Source organism: Nothobranchius furzeri, chromosome 4, assembly GCF_043380555.1.
Source record: "Nothobranchius furzeri strain GRZ-AD chromosome 4, NfurGRZ-RIMD1, whole genome shotgun sequence".
Lineage (NCBI taxonomy): Eukaryota > Metazoa > Chordata > Actinopteri > Cyprinodontiformes > Nothobranchiidae > Nothobranchius > Nothobranchius furzeri.
The window spans coordinates 50,694,787-50,720,635 of record NC_091744.1 but is presented as its reverse complement, the minus strand read 5'-3'; the positions used below and the strand labels follow the sequence as shown (position 1 = coordinate 50,720,635).

The following is a 25,849-nucleotide window of genomic DNA, read 5'->3' as shown; positions in this document are numbered from 1 at the left end:
CAGCAGCAACAAACGTTCATTTTCACCCGCAAGATGAACATTTTCCTCAACAAAGCAATAATAAAGACAGAAACTGAAAAAGAGGTCAGAGAGAACAACATGATAGTGTTGTCATGGGTGAAACACACAGGTGTTTCATTCTGTCAGCAGGTTTTGAAGTTTGTGGTAATGAAAGGGGAAGGAAATGGGTTCCAGGAGGGTTCTGGACTCAGAAGACATCCTGAAGGATGAATAGAGCTGCAGACTCCAGCGGCAGGCTCATTCTGCCCTCTAGTGGAGAGATTAACCAACTAATATTCAAAGGCTGAGACCAAGTTTATGGGACCATAGGTGACCATCTTCTCACCAAGCACTCCAGTGGGACATGAAGATGTTCTAAGGTCAGCCTAGACACGTGATCTCTTTAGATGATGTGAAGATGTGCCATGGCTTTGGCTGGGTTTTTATACTAAAGATATTTAAGTAGTGCTAATAGCATTTCAATTTTTATTAATATGTTATAGATCATGGCTTTTTCATAGGTCACAAAAAGGATGCTGTAACTAACCATATATTGTTAGGAATCAATCACAGTAACCAAAATAGTTAACTTTTGACTCATTCAAGAGTGCTACATTTTATTCTTTCCTTTTCAGATGCCAGCAGAGCTTCATATTGTGCTTTATTTGTGGCGTTTGAGCCAGGAGGAGGTCAGGACCCAAGATGCAGAAACCCAGAACGACACAAGGCAGGAGCGTAGTAAAACGTAAAATCCTTTTATTAGGAGTCAATGTTCAAAAATCCAAGAAGGGGCAGGAAGCCAAGCCTAAAGTCAGTAACCTGACTGACAAAAACAAAAATCTCTTTGATAAGCAAAACCTAGAGTTTCACAAGGAGGAACAGAACAATACTGACAACAGCAATGGACCGACAAACACTAAGAGACACAGACAGGGTTATATACACAGGGCTGGGTGATAGGAGACAAGGAGCAGCTGCGTGGGCACAGGTGAAACTAATGAACTGAGGGAAGAAGCAGAAATAAGCAGGGGAGAAAACCAAATCTAAAGCCCTGTCCACGCGTAGCCGGGAATCTGCCAAAACGTAGATATTTTTCTACGTTTTGGCCTGTCATCCACACGAAAATGGAGTTTTTTCACACGAAAACAGATCTTTTTAAAAACTCTGGCCAAAATGAAGATCTGTGTTTTCTCCGTTTTGGGTGTCTGCGTGTGGACGGACAAAACCGATGTTTTAAGGTCCGCAACGTCACTTTCCGCGACAAAAAAATGCTGACATCACGTGTGCGACCTGTGTTTACACAAGCCAACAGCATGGATGCCCTCAGAGCTGCGCTCGCTTTATCAATTGTCCAAGCGCTTTTTGCTTGTTTGTTTTTGCAAGAGGAATTACTGCTCCTTACGGAAGACCACAGACGAAGGACGAGGTTAAGAACGGGGGAAGTACTGCCGCCTACAGGTCTGGCATGTCCTTAACAACGTATTTATCCGGGTACGTGTGGACAGTTTTTTTTTTTAAACGAGGTGGTGTGGATGCAAGTTTCTGGAGGGGTGGATATTCGTTTAAAAAAAACTGGCTACGTGTGGACTAGGCCTCAGACAAAACCTGAGTGTCAATGAATTTTGGGTGTGGCTGATATGGCTCTCTCCACTGTCCCTTGACTTCAGTGGCTCTCAGCTGTGTGTCCCTGCTCTGAACATCCTAAAAAGAAAAACAGTAACAATGTCACACAAGGCAAAGAGACTGCAGTTGCTACAAGCAGGAACCTCTATTTTTCCTTTTTTGGTTAAATATGAGTATTTGTCTACTCTCTGTGATCTAACTCAGATGAGTGCAGGAGTTATCATGAATCTATCCGCAGTAACTGTATGGAGAGCAATGAGCATTACTGTATGTTCACATTTACTCGGTTATATTAATGCCAATTGACTTTCAAAAACAAAATCTACCAAGTGGTGAAAAGGTAGCTTTTCAAAACATTTAGCATACTATTTTCTCATTTTCTCAGCTATCTAAAAGCACCTTGCTTCATTGAAGTACCTACCTGTAACTCAGCAGGTCTGGTTCTCCTTGTCTCACTGTCAGCTGTTTCCTGCTTCATCTGCTCTTGCTCTCTAATATGAAAACAGTGAACATGAATAAGAAGTTAAAAAAATACTGATTTAATAATTAAATTTTACAAGCTAATAAATCTCATATTATGTGACAGACAGTTGAAAGACACAAAAGTATCATTTAAATTGAAGTACAACGTATGTGTGACTCAGGGCGTAAGGCGAAGCCCAGAAAGACAAGAAAATAACTTTTATAGCCCTGTTCACTAACATTTTTTTTTTGATCAGGGAAAAAAGTGGCCATAATTACAGTCTAAAAGCACCAGAATGCAGAGTTTAACACTTATTTTTTCAAATATTTCTAAGGAAGCATGTACACAATTTATTTTATTCTGAAGCCGTACTGCCCAGCCCTACTTGTTATGGGATTAAATAAATTTAGCTGTGTTCACTTATCACATTCAAATCTCTCATCAGCAACCTAAAATCATCTCACTCTTCACTGTAGCACCTACCTAAACCTCAGCAGGTCTGGCTCTCACTGTCTCACCCTCAGCGGGTTCCTCCTAAACTTGATCTGATCTCTAATATAGAAACAGTGGACATGAATAAGGTGTAGAAATACTGTTGGGGGACCGGTGCAATATTAAAATCATGCTTGTTATCGTATTATTTAGCCGTGTTCAATTGTTATCATGCTTGAATCTTCCTCTCATCGTGGCATCAACCATCTAAAATCATCTCACTCTTCACTGTAGCACCTACCTGCACCTCAGTGGGTCTGGTGCTCTCTGTCTCACCTTCTTCAGCTTCCTCTGATCTCTTACATGAAAAAAGGGACATGAATAAGGTTTGAAAATAAAATGTGATGAGAATGTCACAAACAAGCAACAATCAATCTTACAAACTCCATTTTTATGTGGAGATTCTTCTTTTTTATGCATTTCGTGTCAAATGGTTTTTGTCTATTACTGTCAAATTCGCCATTTTTTGTTGACTAGTAGTGTTGTTTAATGTTTAATGCTACATAGCAAGATGTTTACGTTAGTCAGCCAGTCTAACGTTTGACCAAAAATACATTTATTCTCTTGGTCAAAAAAAAATTACCAACTCACATTTCCTTTCTTTCTTCTGTTGACCGTGAGAAAGAACGTTGGTTACGTATTGTAACCCCAGATTCTATGAGTCTAGTCTTAGCCCTTAAGCTAGCTGCTATTGGAAGGATGATCTCAGCATCAGCCAATCATGAAGAGCTTAAATGTACGCCCACCAATGGTGGGCAACCCTTGTGGGTATATAAGTGGAGCGACTCCACTGTTCGCCTCCGTTATCTCTTCAAGCCAAGCTTAAGAGCTTTCTTTAAAGAGCAAATTATCTAAAAACAACATTCAACTCACCAGCCATGTCCAGCGACGCCAGGACCTGCCTGGCCTGCCAGATGGGCTCCATCTCCAGCTGCAACCTGCACGTCAACTGTGAGGTTTGTCTCGGGGCTCATCATGCTGGCCTGCAGACTCCAATGTGTAATTTTTTCATGAGTGATTAACAAGTGCTGAAAAGATCCGCCGGGTCGAGTACTTCACCCCCGCCGCTGACGAGGAATTTCTGGTGGCTAACACGTACTCGCTGGACAAGGACTTACAGTTCTTCAATGTCGGCCAGTAGCCGGCTGGCTCCTACCGACTGGACGATGTCATCGACAGCGAGGAGTACGGCGAGGCTGGCTGCCATAGCCCTTCTTCCCTCCTGGACAACACGGAGGTCGACGAGCCTCCCTCAGCGCGCTCCTCTGCTCCAGTGCCTTCTCGCTCTCCCTGCCAGCAGTTAGAGCACTGCTCCAGGAGCTACCTGCCATCATCTCTGCGGCTGCAGTCCGCAAGGGGCTAGCCATGCCAGAATCTGCTCCGCCTGAAGCAGATGATTTGGCGGTAATTTTCGGGGCAACACAAACGCGCCGTCCAGTCTAGGGCTGCAACAACGAATCGATAAATTCGATGAAAATCGATTAGTAAAAGCGTTGGCAACGAATTGCTTCATCGATTCGTTGTGTTGCACAACTCTTCCAACCCCCCCCCCCCCACCACCACCCCCACCCAAACCCCCACCACCCCACCCCACCCGCCGTTGCCAGAGCAAGTCAGATCAGCGCGAGGGAGAGCGGCAGATCAGCGCAAGGGAGAGCCGGCAGACTTGCGCTGCTGCGAACCGGTTCCGCCCAAGGCCGGATTAACTGGGCAATTGCCCAGGGCCCACGAACTCTAAAGGGCCCAGGGCACGAGCAAAATACTGTATCTATAATTTCCCGCTTTATGAGGACTATGGTGACCGTACGTTCCGTTATCCGCGGACATGTCCACTTTTCACTCTCTGTCCGGGCGTCCGGACTGCGGGTTCTTGTATTGATGAAAATGTCCGGCTTTTCATCCAGGAGCAGGGATCGAATTATGGGGGAGCTGGATATCCTACACATCCAGGGAAGCCGGAAAAAAGTTTTCTATATTATAGCATTTTTGGACTCTTTTGAGCAGAGAGCGGCACAGCGCATTGTTGCGCAGCAATCCAGCTGCTTCCAGCGCACGGTCCATTCTCAAAGTGGCGCAACCAAAAAACTATAATTAGCACACGATCGTTCATGTCCGCACATGTTCTCTATTTTCTGTCTTATTTGTGCCTGAAGCTCGCTACTGCGGAGCTCATCACCTGTGCTGTGGTGATGTCACCTCACGCAGCATCGAAAACGCGCTCTGCGCTTTGCGGTCAGGAGATCCCTTTGATCTGCTCAAAAGTAACTGATGAGGTGAAAAGGTAAGAATCCAGGCAACAGATTTTCTGGAGAATTAAGAGGAGATGCAGGAAGATGAGAGACGGACAGGACAGGAAAATAGTTAAATAAAAACAAGAAAACAAAACAAAGTGTTGAAAAGTAAAATGTAGGTAGATTTATCTCCACTACACGTTTTTACCAGTAAAAAACAATAAGTTATAAACATGTCATATTTATACATCTGATACAATTCAGATCACCTTCAAAACTCAGTCACACACCCAGGGCCGTTTCAAGACATTTTGGGGGCCAAGGCAAAAAGCCCCCCCCCCCCCCCCCCCCCATAACTGGGCTCCCCAGAAGCCTCTGTGTAATTCATACCCTCTCCAGTAGTGTTAGTTATACAGTGTTTATAAAAGCCCCTCAGACATTACTGACATGTTCTAATATTATCAGATGAAAAACTAAATTATCAGACATGCTGTCTCACCTGCTTCTTTTCTAAACTTGCAAAAAGTAACAAAACTATTTGAAAGCCACTATTTGTGGATTCTCTGAAAGTTTCCATGGAGTCTGTAACAACTTATTTTTTCATTGATCCTATCGTCTAATCTCACAGCTGAAACAAGCATCCTTAATCATCTGTGCACAGGAAGCTTACCAATGCTGTAGTAAAACAAAAGGTATAATAATTTATTATTAATAAAACCTGGTTGCAGCACTAAAGCAGAAAAATGAGATTTTGCATTAAATATGCAAAATATTTACATATGAATTGTTTTAGAGCCCTTTTATTGGCAGAATCTGATATTAATTTAGTTCTTACAAAAAATGGGTCCCAACATGGTTTGTGTGGCGTTGCCATAGTGTGACGTCATAGGCACAGATCCCCTGTCCTCTTGTTTGGAAATGGAAATATGGTCACCAGTGTTGGGAGTAACGCTGTTTAAGTATAACGGCGTTTCTAACGGCGTTCTTTTATAGGTAACGGAATAATCTAATTAATTACTTTTCCCGCCGTTGCAACGCCGTTACCGTTACTGGGGACGGAACGTTGCGCGTTACTATGTGCTTGTCGAACGTTGAGCAGCAGCGTGAGGCTTTCTGACCGCCACGCTTCAGCTGCAGCCAGGGAGAGAGAGGTGTCGGTAATGCACTTACAAACACGATGATGATTGGCCGGGTGGGCGGAGACCCTCACGGTCTCAGTCGCTGCATGCTGTAGACACAACGGGAATAACTCTGTTTAAAATAACCGCGTTAATAAAAAATATTTCTTTCTGTAACGAGCAAACTAATTAATTACGTCTTCTTTTATCAAAACGTTGTTCCTGTTACTAGTAAGAAAATGCGTGCGTTAAGCAGCGCGGTGTGTTGAAGCTGTCATCAGCTGATCAGGAGCTAAAGAGGCAGATATTTAAGAGCATCACGGCCCGTGAAGAACGAGGAAGACGTGATGAATAGTCTACGGCTGCAGACCCCCCGCAGATTTGTTGCTGCAGCAGCGAATCTGCGGGTCTGCAGCCGTGCCCTTAGCGTGACAGCGGGACGTCCCGAAGGTCCGCTCACCTGTTCACCGCTCAGACGTCCTGATCTTCACCTTCCTAGATCATCCAGCTGTAACCTGTTCCTGATCATGTCTTTAGTCCCGCTGTAACACTGATGCATCAGTCTCAGACGGCATGGAGCTCAGGTGTTATTAGAACTACCTGTGTGTGTTTACCACCCAGCTTCAGCTCTTCTGTGGTTGGGTCTGACCCACGTTAGTAAATGTAAGCCCTCCATCAGGCTTGTGCCTCTTCTAGTGTAATTTTAAAGGATTTTATTTATTTATTTAACCGTTACTAGATTACCAGCAACAGAAATGCTACTAAAAACACACAATTATGTGAAGCTGGAAAAATTAGAATGCTGTGCAAAATTACATTTATTTCTGTAATTTAACTAGACTGAGAGACCATTTAAAGGCTCGGGAACCTTTACAGGTGTTTCTATTTGCAATTTTAAATTTTAGCTGATTGGGTTTTTGTTAAATATCACACAGTGACCTTTTAATAGTCTAGATTAGTGTAATGTTCCTATTAGTAGTTCCTCCTGTTAAGTGCTTATTTGTTTAAATTATTCAGGTTTATATAAAACATTTGGACATACATTTTATTATGTTCAGTCATTAGTCATTTATATTTTACTATTGTAGTAATTCTTGCATTCTTTAATGAAAAAAGTAACTAAGTAGTTACTTTTGTTGGTAATTAGTTACTTTTATGATCTTGTAACTCAGTTAGTAACTGAGTTACTTTTTTGACAAAGTAATCAGTAACTATAACTAATTACTTTTTTAAAGTAACGTTCCCAACACTGATGGTCACCCTATATTAAACAAACTGTCCACCCGGGCTTTTGCGCTGCACAGAGACGCTTCGCTGCCTATGACTGAACGTCAGTTGAGAGTCAGTCTCATGCAGACTGACCAATGAAGAGAGGGCCTCAAGTTAAGACCGTCTCCTCATTGGTCAGTCCACACGAGGTGGGTCAAAGGTTACTCTGGGCGGGTTACGTGATGTCAGGCATTCAAGTATTGAGTACATTTACTGCATATTACAGTAAAATATTCTGTATGTGACCACATTATGGTGATCCTCGGGTCGTGATGATGGAGGCCTTGAATATTGTTGCCCAGGGTACAACAAAGTGTTAATCTGGCCCTGGTTCCGCCATCACATTCCCGCAGAAACTGGTTGATCACACCGGGGCCAGACTACTAGCATGTGGTTTTACAACCACAATGTCCTCGGAAGCAAAAACGCTTTTAAAAGGGAGGGAGGAGTCCTAACTGCAGGCGTATGGTGTGAGAGTGCAGTTATATACTGGTTAATATAATTTTGGGTTCAGTTGCTTTCCTGTGGCCTAATGTGAGTCTATTTGGGATCATTGGAATGATCAGCAGCATTTCTTGATGGCAGTTGCCCAGGGCATCATCACAAGGAGGATGGCATTCATTTACTTTTGTTTTATTTGGTATTTTTTCAGTCATTTTTGGAAATAGTGATCAATTTTGATTAATTCACAGCCTATGTTTAATTACATTTAAAAATTAGTTGTTTGACATCCCCAGTTATAATAAATGTCAACAGATGAGATCAAACAAAACAGATGAGAATTGCCCTTAAGCTGTTTAACTTGGACCAAGCATTTTAGGCCACAGATAGATGTAGCTTAGGGTCTCTGTCTATACACCTTATAAGACAATTTAGGTGATGGCATGTTGTTTTTCTGCTATTGAACTGTTTTCTAATAATGTTGTGTTAAATAAAGTGAAGGAAGGAGAGAAATAACGTTTCCCTAGCAGTTTTTAAAAATTTCCCCATGTAATCCGATTAATCGATTAATCGTGTCGAGACCCCATCCGATTCATCGATTATCCAAATAATCGTTTGTTGCAGCCCTAGTCCAGTCCCCATCTGGCCGCGTTTCCCCGCTGCCATGACCTGCTGGTCCGCCGCCTTCTCTGAACCTGCTAAGCTCAAGGCGCCAATTTCCACATATGCGCCCATTACCAAGGTCGAGTGCTTCTTTGACTAGGGCTGGCCATCCGTTCATCCACTGGAGCCGGACTTGGCCTCGCTGTTTGGCGTCAAGAACCACCTCACTGGCCCACGAGCAGTTCCCGCTTCTAAGCATGACCAGCTGCTGACGCGGCTCACCGATCGCGCACACCAGTGCGCCTTTCAGACCGGCGCTGCAGGAAATAACATCGCCCTTCTTGCCTTTGGCGTTTCCAAAATGGTGGAAGAGCTTGACGTTCCTGACGAGTCGAAAACCCTCATTACTAAAACTGCTAATGCCATTCTCAATCTGTGTGCTGCTGTACTCACCGGTTCTGCTCGCATTGCTGCCTGGCAGACCCTTATCCAGCGGGCCTTGTGGCTCAAGGCCCTGCCCTCCAATCCTAAACACCTGCACAGAGAGATGCTGGAAGGCCCCATCACCTCTGACTCCACTGTTCGCCTCCGATGGCTCTTGATCCTAACAGAACCAGTGGGGCCATTGGCTTAAGGGCTACGACTAGACTCATTGAATCTGGACACACCCAACAGGTCTCCTTTTAGCGAGGGTCACTCAGCCTCAGCCCAGGGCTTAAAAGGCTGAGGCAGCCAGAGAGACGAGTGGGGTTCCCACTAAAATATCATCCACAAGAGGATGAAATTCATTCAAGTAAGGCTGATGTGGTCCCATAATGCTTTCACTCAGCCTGCTGAGGTCCAAGCACTGAACGAGTGATGGAACCTGAAGACACATCTCATAAATAATAACGAGTAAAGGAACATGGGGAAGCCCATGAAGCAGCCTGACAAATGTCTTCCATCGACACACCACTGTGGAGCGTCATAGAAGAGGAAATCCCTCTGGCGGAGTGAGCCCTGAGTGTCTCAGGAGGATCCTGCTGTGATGATGTGTAAGCGAGTGAAACAGCGTCACATAGCCAGTGTGAAAGACGCTGGGTCGACAGCGCTTGCCCAGAGTCTCTGTGGTGCAGAAACAGGCTTTGTGAGCGGCGAATCCCTGAAGTGCGTGACACATATCGTGCGAGCGCGCACACCGGGCAGAGAAGGTGGGAAGCCGCCTCCTCATCAGAATTATGGGGAGGAGGAAAAAGTCCAGCCAATGAAATTGACCTGGACTTGAAGGAAGTATTAATATTTTTGGGCACAAAGGCTGGGTTGGGGCATAAAACAGCAGACCCGCCATCTTCCTGGATCCTGAGGCATGCGGGAGACACTGAGAGGGCGGTTAGGTCGCTCACCCTCTTGACTGATGCCAGCGCCAGCAGCAAGGCAGTTTTGAGTGACAGGAACTTAAGTGAGACCTGGTCCAAGGGTTCAAATGGGGCTTCAGATAAGCCGCGCAGAACCACCGTTAGGTCCCACTGGGGAAATAGCGGGTGGGACACAGGTCTTTTCCTTCTGACACCTTTTAGAAAATGTTTTGTGAGGGGATAATTAAAAACAGATCTATCTCCAAACCCTTGGTGACAGGATGAGATAGCTGCAGCATATGATTTAATAGTGCTGAATGCGAGGCCCCTGTCCATCAGCATCTGCAGAAACGATAGGACATCCGCCAGCTGGCAGGAGAGTGCTTGAACATTCCGCTCTGTGCACCATTTCTGAAAAGCTGCCCATCTAGCAGCATAAGACGCGACGGTAGAAGGCGCCCGCGCACTCTGAATCGTGGTGACCACATCATGCTGCAGCCCAGAAGCCTCTAAGCGTGACCGCTCAGCGGCCAGACCCACAGCCGCTGGCCTATTTCTGGAGGATGTTTGATTATCCCATCCGCCTGGAGAAGGGCGTCCACCCTCCACGGGGAGCCGGACACTAGCGCTTGCAGGTCCGGAAACCATGACGCGGACAAGCGTCTGGGAGCTACCAGAATTATCGAGAGCTGTTCCGACCGAACTCGGTCCAGGAGACGGAGAATCAGTGGGACTGGCAGAAACGCATACAGGAGAGTCTGAGGCCAGGGCTGGCGTGAGAAGGCGTGCGCTCCGAGCGGGGGTGGTCCTGGGGACTCAGGGAAAACAACAGGCGACACTGAGCGTTTTCGCGAGCCGCGAACAGATCCAAAGAGGGTTCCCCGAACTCGATCCAGATCTGTGATATCAGTGCGGGATGCAGACGCCAGTTGGAGTTGCGGGGTCCCCCTCTCGACAGGATGTCTGCTTCCACATTCAGGACCCCCGGAATGTAGGTGGCTTCGATGGACAGCAGGTGGACATGTGCCCAACACAGTAAATCTGTGGCTACGCGCAATAGTAGGAGGGATCGAACTCCCCCTTGGCGATTTATGTAGGCTGCCGCCACCTGGTTGTCTGTGTGAACAACCAGGTTTGGAGAAGGCGGCGGACCAGCAGGTCATGGCAGCGGGGACGTGCGGCCAGATGGGGACTGGACAGCGCGCTTGTGTTGCCCCGAAAATTCCCGCCAAATCATCTGCATCAGGCGGAGCTGGTTCCGGCACGGCTAGCCCCTTGCGGCCCGCAGACGCGGAGATGATGGCAGGTAGCTCCTGCAGCAGTGCTCTAACTGCTGGCAGGGAGGAGCGAGAAGGCACTGGAGCAGAAGGACCCGCTGAGCATGGCTCGTCGACCTCCGTGTTGTCCAGGAGGGAAGAAGGGCTATGGCAGCCAGCCTCGCCGTACTCCTCACTGTCGATGACATTGTCCAGTCGGTAGGAGCCAGCTGGCTCCTGGCCGACGTTGAAGAACTGTAAGGCCTTGTCCAGCGAGTACGTGTTAGCCACCGGAAATTCCTCGTCAGCGGCGGGGGTGAAGTACTCGACCCAGCGGATCTTTTCAGCCATGGGCAGAGCGGCACAAAATGGGCACGAGGCTTGGGGGGTCAAGGCCAGGCCAGCGTGATGAGCCCCGAGACAGACCTCACATTTGACGTGCAGGTCGCCGCTGGAGATGGAGCCCGTCTGGCAGGCCGGGCAGGTCCTGGCGTCGCTGGACATGGCTGGTGAGTTGAATGTTGTTTTTAGATAATTTGCTCTTTAAAGAAAGCTCTTAAGCTTGGCTTGAAGAGATAACGGAGGCAAACAGTGGAGTCACTCCACTTATATACCCACAAGGGGTGCCCACCATTGGTGGGCGTACATTTAAGCTCTTCATGATTGGCTGATGCTGAGATCATCCTTCCAATAGCAGCTAGCTTAAGGGCTAAGACTAGACTAAATAGAACTCGCTAAGCTGCTGCTGCTGTCTCATCTCTGACACCTGCGCTGTGTATCCGTGCCCCGCCTCCGACTCCCTGAGGGGAGGGGCTGTGTCGGCGAGAAGTCCGCGGTGTCTTTCAAAATAAAGGCTCGCGAGTCAAATATTTCAAAATCAAGTTTGTTTTCATCTCCACATTATTGGGGATGGGGGGTGGGTGGGGGGGGACAAGTGTTTGTCCAATATTGGAGGGGACATGTCCCACCCGCCCCCCCGGTTCCTATGCCCTTGATGGAATAAACAGTCTGTTGTGAAGCAATCAAAGATGAAAGAACAAACCCTGGCAGATGAACACATGCATTTGACCTCCCTAACACTACTAAAGATGCATTTGCACTTACTTTTTATGGGACAAACGCATCAGAATGTATTCGTAATACAATTTTAAATATTTTCTTTTCTTTTTTCTTTTTGTGTGGTACTGCACAGAAAAAAAAATTCAAGATTATTCACATTTTCAATCCTTATCATCAATCTCACATGACAACCAAGTAATGTACAAAGTACTGAAATAGTATTTTTTATTGAAAAGCATATAAAATAGTTATTGTGTTAATGTATGAATTATACAACTATCACTGAGTGAACGTTATCTAAGTATCAGCTAAGTTTTGTCATTTTGAGCTATTTTGTCACAAGTAATGCTTTCTGTTTGGTCCCTGTATTGGGAACTAGTCTTTTATCAGGAAAATAGATTAAAAATTCTTTACCTAATCGGTGTGTTTTTTCTTTTGTACTCTATACGAGTCTTTGTGTCAATCAACGAAAGAGGGCGGTTATTATTGTGTAATGATGCGTCTCATTGGGTCAAATGCAATAACGTCAACGCCCTAAAACAAATCTTTGCCGTGATTGGTCAGCAATTACATAGCAACAAAATAACGACCAATGGAAATAGTTGAATTCCACGTAACTCCACCCCCACAAGGCTGCAAGCTAGTTGCTCTTTACTAGCCTGCTAACGCAAACAAACCTGCCAACCTTCGCAGTGTAGAATTGTGTTTGCAGGTATTCTTTCACGTTTAGCTCTCCTTGCATTCGTAGCAAAATTCGCTTATTTTGTCCAACCCATTCATTTCTTCTTGGGTAGTTACACAGCAAAACAAAACTGAAGTTGCTTAAGTGAAGGTAAGGTGTTTCATTTTTCTTCCCAACTCAACCGCACCGGCTCATCCAAAATGGCCTCTGCTAGCTAGCTGGCATTCAAGTGAATTCAGCATCAGCCTCTGTTAAGCTAACTAGCGCATATTAGCTTAGAAGCCGGCAGTTGTACCAGTTTACAGATGCTTTGACTGGTTTATATTCATGCAGAAAATGGCGTCGCCTCTTTACTGCTATGTGCTTTAATATCCGTTATATGTTATGTTGTTGCGAAAATGAGCTAGCACAAGAAATTTCGCTCAAAAACGGGCAATAGACCCATGTTGGCCTTACTACAGCAGTTGTAGGGTGGCAGTCGGACCACTGTCGAGTGGAAGGTCGACAGTCAGCCACGCTGCCCAGCCCCCGTACTTATGCGTCGCAGAGTGACTGAATTGTCGGTTTTGTTTTCTATCCACAGTTTCAAATCAGTGGATAACAACCAGAATCTAAACATCCAACCGCAAAACAGTTAAACTACAAGTATTCATCCTCCTCAAAACATCACAACTGACTGAATTCAGTCGGTCCTATTTTTACTGGTGGGATTGTCTCGATATTACGTGACATTGCCAATGTGTGGATTTAGCAACATAGTAATGTAGCTAATTATTTACTGGTAGCTTTAGCCGGTTAGATGACGCACCATTCGCTTTAAAAAGACCTGCACAGATTTTCACTCGATGTTGAATCGATGTAGTCTGTATGTGTTTATCCCTTTGTCTCCATACTAATTGCATCCCTTTTTTATCTTCCTCAGCACCGTTTCCCCCATCCCTTCCTATTATTCTTATTCTTTTGAATATTCTTCATTGTCAAGCCGCCAAAGTGGAGAGTGTGATTGAGGAAGGGGGTGCTTCTCGTTTCAGGTAATAATCCAACGCTGTTGCAGAGCATAGATGGATGAAACTCATTTTTATTTAGTCTAGAGTTACCCTCATGCTAGCGTTTTTGTCTGGAACTTCCGGCGTTTAGAACAAAGCAGGATGTTGGAATGCTTAAAATGGCTGTCAGGCACTTTTCTTTGTGAGACCTTTTGCAAAGGGGGGTTGGGTGCATGCACTGAGCCCTGGGAGGGCTTCAGCCTTCTTGGTTGGTTGTTACAAAATACAGAACATCAGAATTTCACCAGCAAGTTCTTGTTGGTTTTTCTTGGGTGTTAAAAGGTGTTGTAGAGTGGTTCATCCACACGTGGATCATACTGGCTAGTGACTGTTAACAGTTCCTGTGACATCAAGCCAACTGTATTTAGTTACATCTCTATTCGTGCTGTGCAAATTCATAGATCAAGTAGTCTTTGGTCAAGCAGTGACAGCAGAGTCTATTTAAAAATGATTTCCTCTGCACCCACTTCATGTTAGCTTTTGTTGATTGTATTTTTTTGGCCTTTGACCAACTCGCTGTCCAGCTGGATTCAATAAGGGGATGTAATGGTACAAAAATAAAGTGTGAACAAATCATTTGTAGGTGTGCATTAAGTGGGAGTGTTGCTTCCCTTTTATATGAGCAAATGCCAGTATGATAGTCATACATTGAAGCATTAAATGCAGTGGGGGTATGATTAACCTCCATCCAAGGTTAAAAGTAGCATTTCTGTCTGCTCTTATATTTTAAGCTGATTGGTTCTCAATTACTAACTTATTTTACCTCTGACCGTGAGTGCAGAATTATCAGATGCTGGGCAGCTGCTTGTGAAATAACCACTTTACTCAGATTGGTATAACCTACATTGTTTTCATCTCACCTCTTTGAGGGTTCATAACTGTTTATATGTTAGGACAGTGGTAGCTCAGAAGGTAGAGTGGGTTGTTCCACAAAAATAAACAATCAATGGTGAACAAGAATCTGCATCTAGACTTGCAGAAAGAGAAAAATAAACTAAAAAAGGGACACACAACAATACAATAAGAGCAAGCTATCACTGTGTCAACCTGATGAGGAAATATAAAATCAACATTGTTTTACTGAACAATCACATGATAATAAATGAGTGCATTTTGTGTCAACCACAGCCTTAAGACACGTGTTGAAAATGCTTAAGTCCATATTTGAGAGCACCTGTGTGCATACACGCGCTTGTATATGGAAGGTTTCTCTATAGTAGCGTCCAATAGTGAGTGTGAGGGGGCACAGATCCGCCCCCAAAGATGCATAAAAGATGGAGGGAGCTCCAAGTCCCAGAGATCCAGGAGTCGGTTTCCCCCAGCGCTTTATAAGCCAGGCGGCCCGCCAGGCTGGGCCAAGCATCATGCCCCTCCCCGACCCTACCGTGTCTGCTGACATGAACGGCGCAATGAAACTAGAGCCCTCCATCAGCTGATACTGGTGAGAAACAGCAGCGGAACGTGTGTGTGTGTGTGCGCGCGCGCGTCAGCAGGCGGAACAATAACCTGTAGAATATTTAAGAGGTTGTCAAGCCTGCCTCAAAGTCCTTTTTCACCCACATGTCAATTTAAAAAAATTGCAACATTAGTAGGCGTTGCCTGGCGGACCGAGAGGGCGGAGCCGCTGCTGTGACGAAGACGATGGGTAACGAGATGAAGCTAGCTTTTTTCATTCTGAGCAGTCATTAGAAGTAGAGGGTGTTTCTCCCCCTCCTTACCCAGACAGTCAAGAAGAAAGGGACCAAGTCTATTTGGAGGAGACAAGCGGACGTGAGCCTTATTTTGAGCTTGTGAGTTGCCTGAAACTCCCGGAACCGACCCAACAGAACCAGCTCTGAATGGTAAGTAGTCATTAGCCATAGCATTAGATTAGCTGCAGGGTTTGGCTCCACGGCCCTAGAGAGCTAGTATTCAGCATGTTTAAGAGATTTATCTGCTTCAACACACCTGGTTTTAATCAGCAGCAAGTAGCTGAGCTGCTGAACAGCTAATCTAACATGTTAGCAGGAAAACCACTGAAACGTGCTGAATAGCAGCTTTCTAGGACACGGCCACCTACCGTGGGCTAAAGTTACTGTCTGCTGTAAAGAAAGTTATAAAAATACCCCTTGAGAAAATTATCCTGTAATGTGTCCATTTATGTTATACAATCACAAACAGACCCCTAAAATATCCCTGATTTCATTATTTATTTACTGATACCAGCTGCTCTCTTGGTCGTAGGTGATCTTCGGTGTCAGCAGCTGGTGTCCTCTGGTGGTGTCGTCAGGATCAGGAGCTTCCAGAAGAATGTGCCTTTGAATGACTCTTTCCTCCTGTAAACCGTCATTTGTTATATTAATTAAATAAATCTCAGTTTATATATTTCCTGTTTTTGTTCATGTCCATAAATACTTAAACATGCTTGAAATTAAAACGAGCTTTTAACAGTGAGGTGCTAGTTTAGTTCATCACAATAGAGCTAGTTAAACATGCAACAATGTGATAATTCAATTAATGTCATTTATAAATATCCATAAAAATATTAAAACTGGAATCAAAATGAGACATTTGGCAGCACAAAAAACTTGTCAAACACAATATTTATTATAATAATTGTAGGCAGACAGGAGACAGAGCTGATGGAGGTTCTCAGTATCGAAGGATGGCTGAAGGCTTTCCAGGAACAGGAGATGTGGTGTTGTCTCTTCTCTCTCTCTATTCTGCCAGATGAGCTGATAGGTTACAGGTGTGTGAGGACATCCTCATGCTGTCATAACCAGATGACAGGAGTTATCAGGTGATCAGCCAGGCTAATGATGAGATGCAGAAAGAAAACAAATCCAGGACAGTGTACAATAATAACAATAATCTGTGGTGTTGCTCACCTTAAGTGCTCTTATAGAGTTAACGTGTGCCTGCCTCATGGTGTAGAGTCCCTATTTTGCTGAGTGTCCTGCAATAATGCAACTTAAGTTACTTTTGATAGCAAAAACCAAAATATTTAATGTAAAAGTTATTTACCAGGTGAATCAGCTCACACGTCACCACCAAGTGTCACAGGCAGGGCCAGATTAACACTTTGTTGTACCCTGGGCAACAATATTCAAGGGCCCCATCATCACGATCCAAGGATCACTATAATATGGTCACATACAGAATATTTTACTGTAATATGCAGTAAATATACTGAATGCCTGACATCACGTAACCCGCTCAGGGTAACCTTTGACCCACCTCGTGTGGACTTACCAATGAGGAGATGGTCTTAACTTGAGGCCCTCTCTTCATTGGTCAGTCTGCATGAGACTGACTCTGAACTGACGTTCAGTCATAGGCAGCAAAGCGTCTCTGTGCAGCGCAAAAGCCCGGGTGGACAGTTTGTTTAATATAGGGTGATCATATTTCCATTTCCAAAAAAGAGGACAGGGGATCTGTGCCTATGACATAACACTATGGCAACGCCACACAACACTGGCACCCATTTTTTTGTAAGAACTAAATTAATATCAGATTCTGCCAATAAAAGGGCTCTAAAACAATAAATACTTAGCATATTTACTGCAAAATCTCATTTTTCTGCTTTAGTGCTGCAACAAGGTTTTATTAATAATAAATTATTATACCTTTTGTTTTACTACAGCATTGGTACGCTTCCTGTGCACAGATTATTAAGGATGCTTGTTTCAGCTGTGAGATTAGACGATAGGATCAATGAAAAAATAAGTTGTCACACTGGAAACTTTCAGAGAGTCCACAAATAGTGGCTTTCAAGTGGTTTTGTTACTTTTAGCAAGTTTAGAAAAGCAGCAGATGAGACAGCATGTCTGATAATTTAGTTTTTCATCTGGTAATATTAGAACATGTCAGTAATATCTGAGGTTTTTTTTTAATAAACACTGTATAACTAATACTACTGGAGAGGGTTTGGATTACACAGAGGCTTCTGGGGAGCCCAGTGACAGGAGTGGGGGGTGTTCTGTTTTGCCTTGGCCCCCCAAATGTCTTGAAACGGCCCTGGGTGTGTGACTGAGTTTTGAATGTGATCTGAATTATATCAGATGTATAAATATGACATGCGTATAACTTATTGTTTTATACAGGTAAAAACGTGTAGTGGAGATTAATCTACCTACATTTTACTTTTCAACACTTTTGTTGTGTTTTCTTGTTTTTATTTAACTATTTCCTGTCCTGTGTCTCTCACCTTCCTGCATCTCCTCTAAACTCTCCAGAAAATCTGCTGCCTGGATTCTTACCCCCAAATTCCACTACCTCCGCTCCGACACGAACGCCAGAGCAAAATCGGTCCCGTTGTAGTCAATCAGAGCAATTCCACTACTGTGGCCGTGCTCCAGCAGTGTGGCGCCGTGCGCCGCCCTCTGTTCCGTTGTCCGGCAAAAATAGAATCGATCCTATTTTTGCCGGACGCCGGAGCACCTCCGCAGTAAATGGACAGGAATCACAACCGTCCAACAGGAAAAGGAGCAAGCACACTTTCCATTTTTCACTATATTTCAATAAATCGATAAACAAAAGGCGTTTTTTGTTTCATATGTACAGGTTTAACAACTTTTAACAACTATCAATGGCGGCTGAAGTTTAAATGCACAAAATTAAGCCATAAATACAGTTTCCACTATCAAAGTAGTCACACTTTGTTGATCCAAAACACTGCTGATCTCTCAACACAAATGATGGGCAGTTCATTTCGATGCTTCTCCCACACAACGGGTGTTTGGATCTAACTTCCGCGTTTATTGCTCGGACTGTATCGCAAGATCTCGAAAATCCCGCGCATGCTTGTTTGCTCCCCTCAGGTCTCCGCACCGGAGCGGAGCCGTTGTAGAGCGGGTACCAGTAAAAATTGAGTTCGGAAGCGAGCGGCTGCGGAAGGCGGGGGCGGACCGGTGTGGAGCGGAGGTAGTGGAATTTGGGGGTTACTTTTTCACCTCAGCAGTTACTTCTGAGCAGATCAAAGGGATCTCCTGACCGCAAAGCAGAGAGCGCGTTTCGATGCTGCGTCAGTGAGGTGAAATCACTGCAGCACAGGTGATGAGCTCCGCAGTAGCAAAGCGCTTCAGGCACAAATAAGACAGAAAATAGGGAAAATGTGCAGACATGAACAATCGTGTTAATTATCGTTTTTTGGTTGCGCCACTTTGAGAATGTATCGTGCGCTGGACGCAGCAGCCTGGAGCTCCCCAACAATGAGCGCTCTGCCGCTCTCTGTGCTCTCTGCTCAAAAGAACCCCCGGTACGCTGAGAGTCCATAAATGACGTAATATAGGCAGAAACCTTTTTTTCTGGCTCTCCCTGGATGTGTAGGATATACAGCTCCCCCATAATTTGATCCCTTCTCCTGGGTGAAAAACCGGACATTTTCATCAATACATGAAACACCCCGGACAGATAGTGAAAAGTGGACATATCCGGTGAAAAGAGTACGTATGGTCACCCTAGATACAGTATTTTGCTGGTGCTCTTGCTGCCCTGGGCCTGGGCCTTTTAGAGTTTGTGGACCCCTGGGCAATTGCCCAGTTGCCCATATGGTTAATCCAGCTTTGGTCACAGGGCCAGAATCAGTAGCCTCCTTCATGATGTAATCTAGCTCCAAGCTCACAGCAGTAACACACGTGTAGCAATAAGCTATGAAACAAAAATGTAGATGATGTTAAAACTCAAATGCTGTAATGAAGATTACATGATGATTAAAACAACTCACCTTTACTACACCTGCAAGGCTTCATGTTAATCTGGACCATTTGTAGCTGCAACCATCAGTCTGACAGCAGATTACTTGGGTTCATTTAGCCTGAAAGAAACTAATTATATATATAACATCAATGTTGTGGGAGGAAGCTTCCAGAGATGAGAAACATGTGGAGAACGGAGTGAGGATGGAGCTACAGGTGTTTGTTAGAAGATCAGGAGGCCCTGAGTTAAAATGGGATGTTAGTGTGAGTTTGGGAAGCTACTCCTCTCCAGTGGTGGTGGAGTAGCAGTGGGTCTGCTAGGCTGAGATGTGAGAAAAAAACAGAATACAGAGTACAATATTATTATAAAATTATTATTTAGAATGTTTTTACCTGGATCAGTTCATAGAGCTTGTCCTGTCATTCAGACGGAAGCTGCTCAGAAGCTCTCCACCACACCTGGGTCTGTTCAGGAGTGTAGAAGCTGCTCTGGGTGGAATTCCCATCATGGTCCCAGTGTCAGACACACAGCTGCTGGGAGGCTATGTGAAATATAAAGAAACAGCAAATATATTTATAGTTGTTTTTAAGAGCAGCACACACGTAAAATAGCCTAAAATAATTACATAATGTCAAAACTAGAAGGTGAAGAAAGACAGATGGTTAAAAATAACTCATCTAGCCTGGACCGGTGCAGACTGGTGGAGGACTACATCAGTCTGACTGACTCTGACAGCAGATTTATTGGGCAGATTTAGCCTGAAAATGGTAAAAAATGACATCACGTTGTTGTGGGAGTTTAGTAACTTAGGTTATGTACAAAACAAACTGTCTAATTGATGTACTTTATAACATTGCTGGTGAGTGATCTGACTGCTCTCAGAGCTAACTCCAGGTCCAGAATCAGACATGTTCTAATGAGAACCGGACTCTGCACCATGCAGTTCAGAGCCGGGTCAGGTCTGCTGCAGGAGGATTTCTCCTCAGGGTGCCTCCTGCTCTGCATCATCGCTGATATTACTAACTGGAACAAAAACTCAACCTGAACCCATCTATAACATTCACACACACAACACTCCGAGCTTGCTGCAGTGACTGATTACGTCTCTCTTCCTTTGCATTTATAAATATAGTAAATATAGCTGCAAAATTACAGGTAGGGAACGGTCTTTAGAAGCTGTTAAAAGTAATTATTTGGCTTACTCACCTCAGATTGGGCCCAAAATCTGTTTTGGGGAAGCGGCAGTCGGATCAGGCTAATTACTGGAATGGCTTGGCCTAATTTGAAACGCTATTGAAATAACCCGGTTCAAACTCCGTCCCGGTTAAAACTTCAAGTTGGTGAAAGAGTAACATGTAATAAACACTAAACTACAATATTAACAGCCAAGCTACTGGAACTAAATAATTATAATACTAGAAGCTTTGCTGGGACCCTGACTCAATGCTAATGCTAACTACATCTAAGCTACAGCATAATCACTCACTTGCGGCTAATCCGAGTCCACTACTACAATCCTGGCTGAGACCGCGATGCTTTTATAACCTATAGCCACAGGCTGTGACACCTTACATGGGACCTTTCACCCATTGGTCAGACAGATTTCAAACTGCTGTTGTAAATTTGTGTAGAATTATTTTGAGCTGAAAAGGTCGCTGGACTGAAGATTTTAGGCTGATTTTTAAGTTTTTAAAGAAAATGCAAAAATAACTACACATGTTTACAACACTGTAATGTACTTATTTATACAAATTATCAGCAAAAAATAAGTTGATTTTGGTGTGACTTACTCTTTAAAGTCATCATGCTAGAGCAGCTTCTCTGGGCGACCACACCAGCTTCTGCCACAATAAATAATAATAAATCACACACAAAGTTGTGAACATTTTAATTTCCTTTCTGAACTATTTCTGTTGAGAGTTTTAATGTTTAAAATCTGTTAGATTGTTACTGACAGCAGCTACATTTACGTTTCACTTCCTGTTGTGACTGAATGCTACTGCAGCATGGAGGTGTAGTTCTCAGTCATCCTGGACATGATCATCCTGAGAGTTTTAGCTGAAAACAGCTGGACGTTTCTGGATGTGTTGGAGACATTTAGCCTCTCATTCCAGAGGCTTGTTCCAGACTTTGGTTGTGGTCAGAAACAAACACACTGGTTGTGCTGCAAGTCTTTTTCTTTTTTTCTCCAAAACATGTTTTTGTCTGAAGGTGATGTTATTGTTCATAGAATTAAAATTCATGTTGAAGTTAAGATTATTTCATCAAGTAGGACCTGTGGTTAACTAGCTCATGTAAAACATGTCATGTCTTCAAAGAATCGGAATCGGGAATCAATAGGAACCGGAATCAAATCGAGGAATTGGAATCAGAATCGTTCAAAATCAAACGATGCCCAACCCTAGTTGCTGGCTGTCGGAGGGGTGCCTGGTTAAAAGCAGGATTTTTCTGCAGTTATACTAGTAAGCACTTGCTCAGGACTCCCTGGAGGAAGAGATAATAATATATCAGAATTGAGCCTTCCTGGTGCAACAAAGGGTGAATGAAGGCAACAGATTGTGTTGAGCTTGTCTCAGATGTTGGACTGAATGGCAGCTCTATGTTGATGTCAACTTGTTTACAACAAAAACAATCCTCAAATTCAACTTAAGCTTTAAGCAATTTGCTTGATTCAACAGGTTCTACCAAAACTACAGTCCGTAAACACCAGTAATGGTCTTTGAAAAGCTGTGTTTCTCAAATCGTGATTTTTTTTTGTTTGTTTAGTCAGATTTTACCACACAGAGGCAGATTACTCAAACATTGAGAAACTTTAGAAATAAAATGGTAATAAAATGATCTCAATAGTTAAAGCTTCCTTCCGAAGTATTTCTCTTATCCAGTGACACCATCTAGTGGCTGAAAAACGTATCGCACAAAATCACTGTTCCTCTTGTTTTTTTAAGATGGCGACTTCACGTTTCTGTTTATAAATGCGCTTCTGTAGCAGACAAAACGGAGCTAAAACATGGCTTATGAGTATTATTCTCATGTCATGCTGTCTTTTCATATATTTATATTTTAGAGACTTATTTGTCCGTGAAAAGTTCATCAACTCTGCATCAGCCGAGGTATTCCTTAAATTTGAAGCGTCTAGCGGTAGTCTAACGCTATTGGTTAGTTCTCGTCGGCGCTCAGTTTCCTATTGCACGGAGTTCTGCCAGGCAGGGGGCGTGCTTAGCAAAAATAAACAAATAAATAAAGATGTGTTGCTTATATTATATCATATTATATATAAGATAATCACTTTTACGGATTTCTGACAAATCATGCATAATTTCTGAAAGAGGAAAACTCGGAAAGCAGCTTTAACTGGGATCTAACAATCATCCAGTGGGGAAAATATGGCATCAACAGTGACAATACCAAGAACTGGATATCCCTCCAAAATTGATGAAAAGGCAAAGACAACTGGTCAGGGTGGTGACAAACGGAGCTCAGACGTTTCATTACCGCTGAAAATGTATCACTTGAGTAAATGTAGCACTACGTCAGCCTATTTATAATCAAGTAAAAAGTAGCCATCCAAAACATTACTCCACTAACGCAGGCGCTGCGCCTGGTTTTATTTCTGTATGGGCCATAAACAAGTTATTATCAATATAAGTTACAAGCAGATACAGAAACAATACCTACATGCTGAGGTTGTGCTAGTCATGTTTGTTTTCATTTTGACCGACAGTTTAAAAAACGGTCATGACCATTTCCTCCCGTCATTTTTATTTTTCATATTATAATAAACAAATATTGACGATTTCATTTTCATTAATGTAATTCTAAACAAGCTGACCAGAGTGTCCAACATTGTAATGATTTTACAATTAAATAATTTCACCTAAAGTAGGAACATTTTACCCGCTGCTTTCTGGTTCTGGTTCTGCTGCTGGGCTGTTACCCACAGACTCACCTTGAGCTGCTCTCACAGCTCCTCAGCGCGCCAATAGCGAGCTGCGCTGATCATGATGTCCAGGTCTGAGAAAATTGCTGTGATGTTCTGATGGGAATCGTTTTTGATAGATCTTGTTTCCTCCGTGATGTTTTCTCTGTGCGTAACTTTTAAAATGTCTGCACACCTGTATGCCTCAGAGTAATTCCTGGTTGTCAGAATGACCAACAGCCGTGAGATTTTTCTGCCAAAATAAACAGTCAACAAAGCAAAATATCCGGTTAACGCGATTCCTGCCTACACTGAACTTTTTTGCCTTCTAGTGAAAATAGCATGGCATCATACATTCTACGTCCTTCATACATCAGGAGTGAACCATTTTCTGCAGGTTTATAATCTTGACACACAAAGTGACCGGTGCCTCCTTTGTTTATACACCTAGCTATCCCATCATGCAACGTGCTACAGCACCCGTCACTTGACAGGGACTGATTGGGTAGGCTTGTGGTCAGAAACAAACACACCGATTGTCATTTTCTTAAAAGTAAAATCATGTTTTTGTCTAAATTAAGGTGATGTTATTTTTCATACAAATAAGATCCATGAAGAATTTCAGACTATATCACCAAGACCTCTGATTAGCTGACTCATTTAAAACATGTAAAGTGTAGAACCCTTTCTTTTGAAATAATCTAAATCGAGAATCGATAGGAACCAGAATTGAAACAAGGAATTGGAATTAGAACCAAATCATCAATCAATCAAATTCAAACTATGTCCAACTGTAATGGAGAGTTGTGCATGGACGCCCCTGTTCTGGTAGTGCTTGGTAAGTCATTCCACATCTGTGGAACAACACGTGAAGAGTCTGGATTGTCCTGAGCATGATGTAGGCGCCGCTAGCTGATGATCCTTTGATGACCGGAGTGGCCGATTGTGTTTAACAGGGACAAATTTTTTCCCCTCATTCTCCTTCACCTCTTCATGACACCTCTAAACTCATATTTCCTGTCATTTTCATCTATGAATAAAACACTTGCTGCATATCTTTTTACTTCTCCAGTCATGGGTGAATAAACATTCATATTTTTAGAGTTTTTCTGCGTGGTATTCTTAAAGCTGCTCTGTGTCTGCCGCTACATATCGTCAGCTCTTTATTTATTTGTTTATTTATTTTGAGGGCGCAGTGGCAGTTCTCTTGACTAATATAAAGGAAGCGGTGTCCTGACCAGTCACAAGCGATTGTGCTCCGTCTTGTTTGACGGATGTTAAGTAAAAAAAAAAGATACGTAGCACAACTCAGCCTGTCCTTGCGAGCCTGCCGGAGGGCCCTCTCAAGGACGGACCAAAGCAATGCGTGTCTCCGTACCAATGCAGAAGCATAAACCAGACAAAACCGCTCCAGCTGGTAGAACATTTAGAAAATTTTAATTGTAGGCCACTGTTGTGATTAAGGGTAAATATCTCAGCAATGTCCATTTTAATCCTTCAATTTTACATAAAATAAGTTTGTAGACTTGGAATGAAACAAAATAAATTTCCTAAAAACCGGGGCTGGGAGCTCAGCAGTTGCAGCGTATGACTGGCGTGGCGCCGGAGTGGTGGCAGGATGCACTCTCCTAGACAAACCTAGCTTCAGGGCCTCATCATCCCTCGAGCATAATCCACACCCTAGCAAGCAGCACGCATGAGGTGAGTATCCCACAAGGAGATTTTGTTCCCGCAGGGGCAGAGCTTGGGGCTCTCCTTGGCAATGTCAGCTGTAGTTGCAGTGGCCATTTTCGGCTACCACTAGTAAGCTGTGTCAGTGTTCTCAAAACTTGTGCAACTAATGAAAAATAAAATAATTCAATTCAATTTTATTTATATAGCGCCAAATCACGACAAGAGTTGTCTCAAGGCACTTCACATAGCAAACATTCCAATTCAGGTCAGTTCATTAAGCCAATCAGAAATAATGTTTCCTATATAAGGAACCCAGCAAATTGCATCAAGTCACTGACTAGTGTCAGAGTCTTTACAGCAATCCTCATACTAAGCAAGCATATAGCAACAGTGGAGAGGAAAACTCCCCTTTAAACAGGAAGAAAACCTCCAGAGAATCCTGGCTCAGTATAAGCAGCCATCCTCCACGACTCACTGGGGATCGAGAAGACAGAGCACGCACACACACACTTACACTCACACAACATATATACCAAGTAGCATATCTATGGTTGCATTCTGATTTCGTAGTAAATATTCTATTGAGAGATAAACTTTATTATATTTATCGTAGTGAATCTATAATTAAACAGATAAACTAGTAGTAGCAAATTAAATGTCAAAGAAAGTAAAAAGTTATCAGGAGAGGGAGAATGATTAAGTGGTTAGCAGCAGTGTGCTAGCCGATGGCCCCCTCCATGAGGCCACAGCTCAGCAGAACATCAGTGTAGCTTCTTCTGGGGAGAAAAACACTTAGAGAAAAAATAAAGTTAACAGCTAAAATTGCAGAAAATAATACAGTTAAAGAGCAGATTGTAGAAGAAAGTGTTGTAGAAAGTGTGGAAAGTGGTCAGTGTATCCTCCAGCAGTCTAAGCCTGTAGCAGCATAACTACAGAGATAACTCTGGATAACCTAGCCTTTTAGAT

The 25,849-nt window shown here is 43.6% G+C and overlaps 1 protein-coding gene across 1 annotated transcript in view; it reads left to right on the top strand.

The window, feature by feature from the left end:
- Positions 1–3,943: 3,943 nt before the first annotated feature.
- eif4g2b (eukaryotic translation initiation factor 4, gamma 2b) overlaps positions 3,944–25,849 on the top strand; it is a 31,767-nt gene continuing 9,861 nt past the window's right edge. The window contains exons 1-7 of the mRNA XM_070550738.1: positions 3,944–3,982; positions 7,711–7,730; positions 8,262–8,379; positions 8,928–9,033; positions 10,707–10,880; positions 13,033–13,119; positions 13,494–13,602. Of these exons, the coding sequence (XP_070406839.1) occupies positions 3,944–3,982; positions 7,711–7,730; positions 8,262–8,379; positions 8,928–9,033; positions 10,707–10,880; positions 13,033–13,119; positions 13,494–13,602 (653 nt within the window). The remainder of the gene's footprint in view (positions 3,983–7,710; positions 7,731–8,261; positions 8,380–8,927; positions 9,034–10,706; positions 10,881–13,032; positions 13,120–13,493; positions 13,603–25,849) is intronic.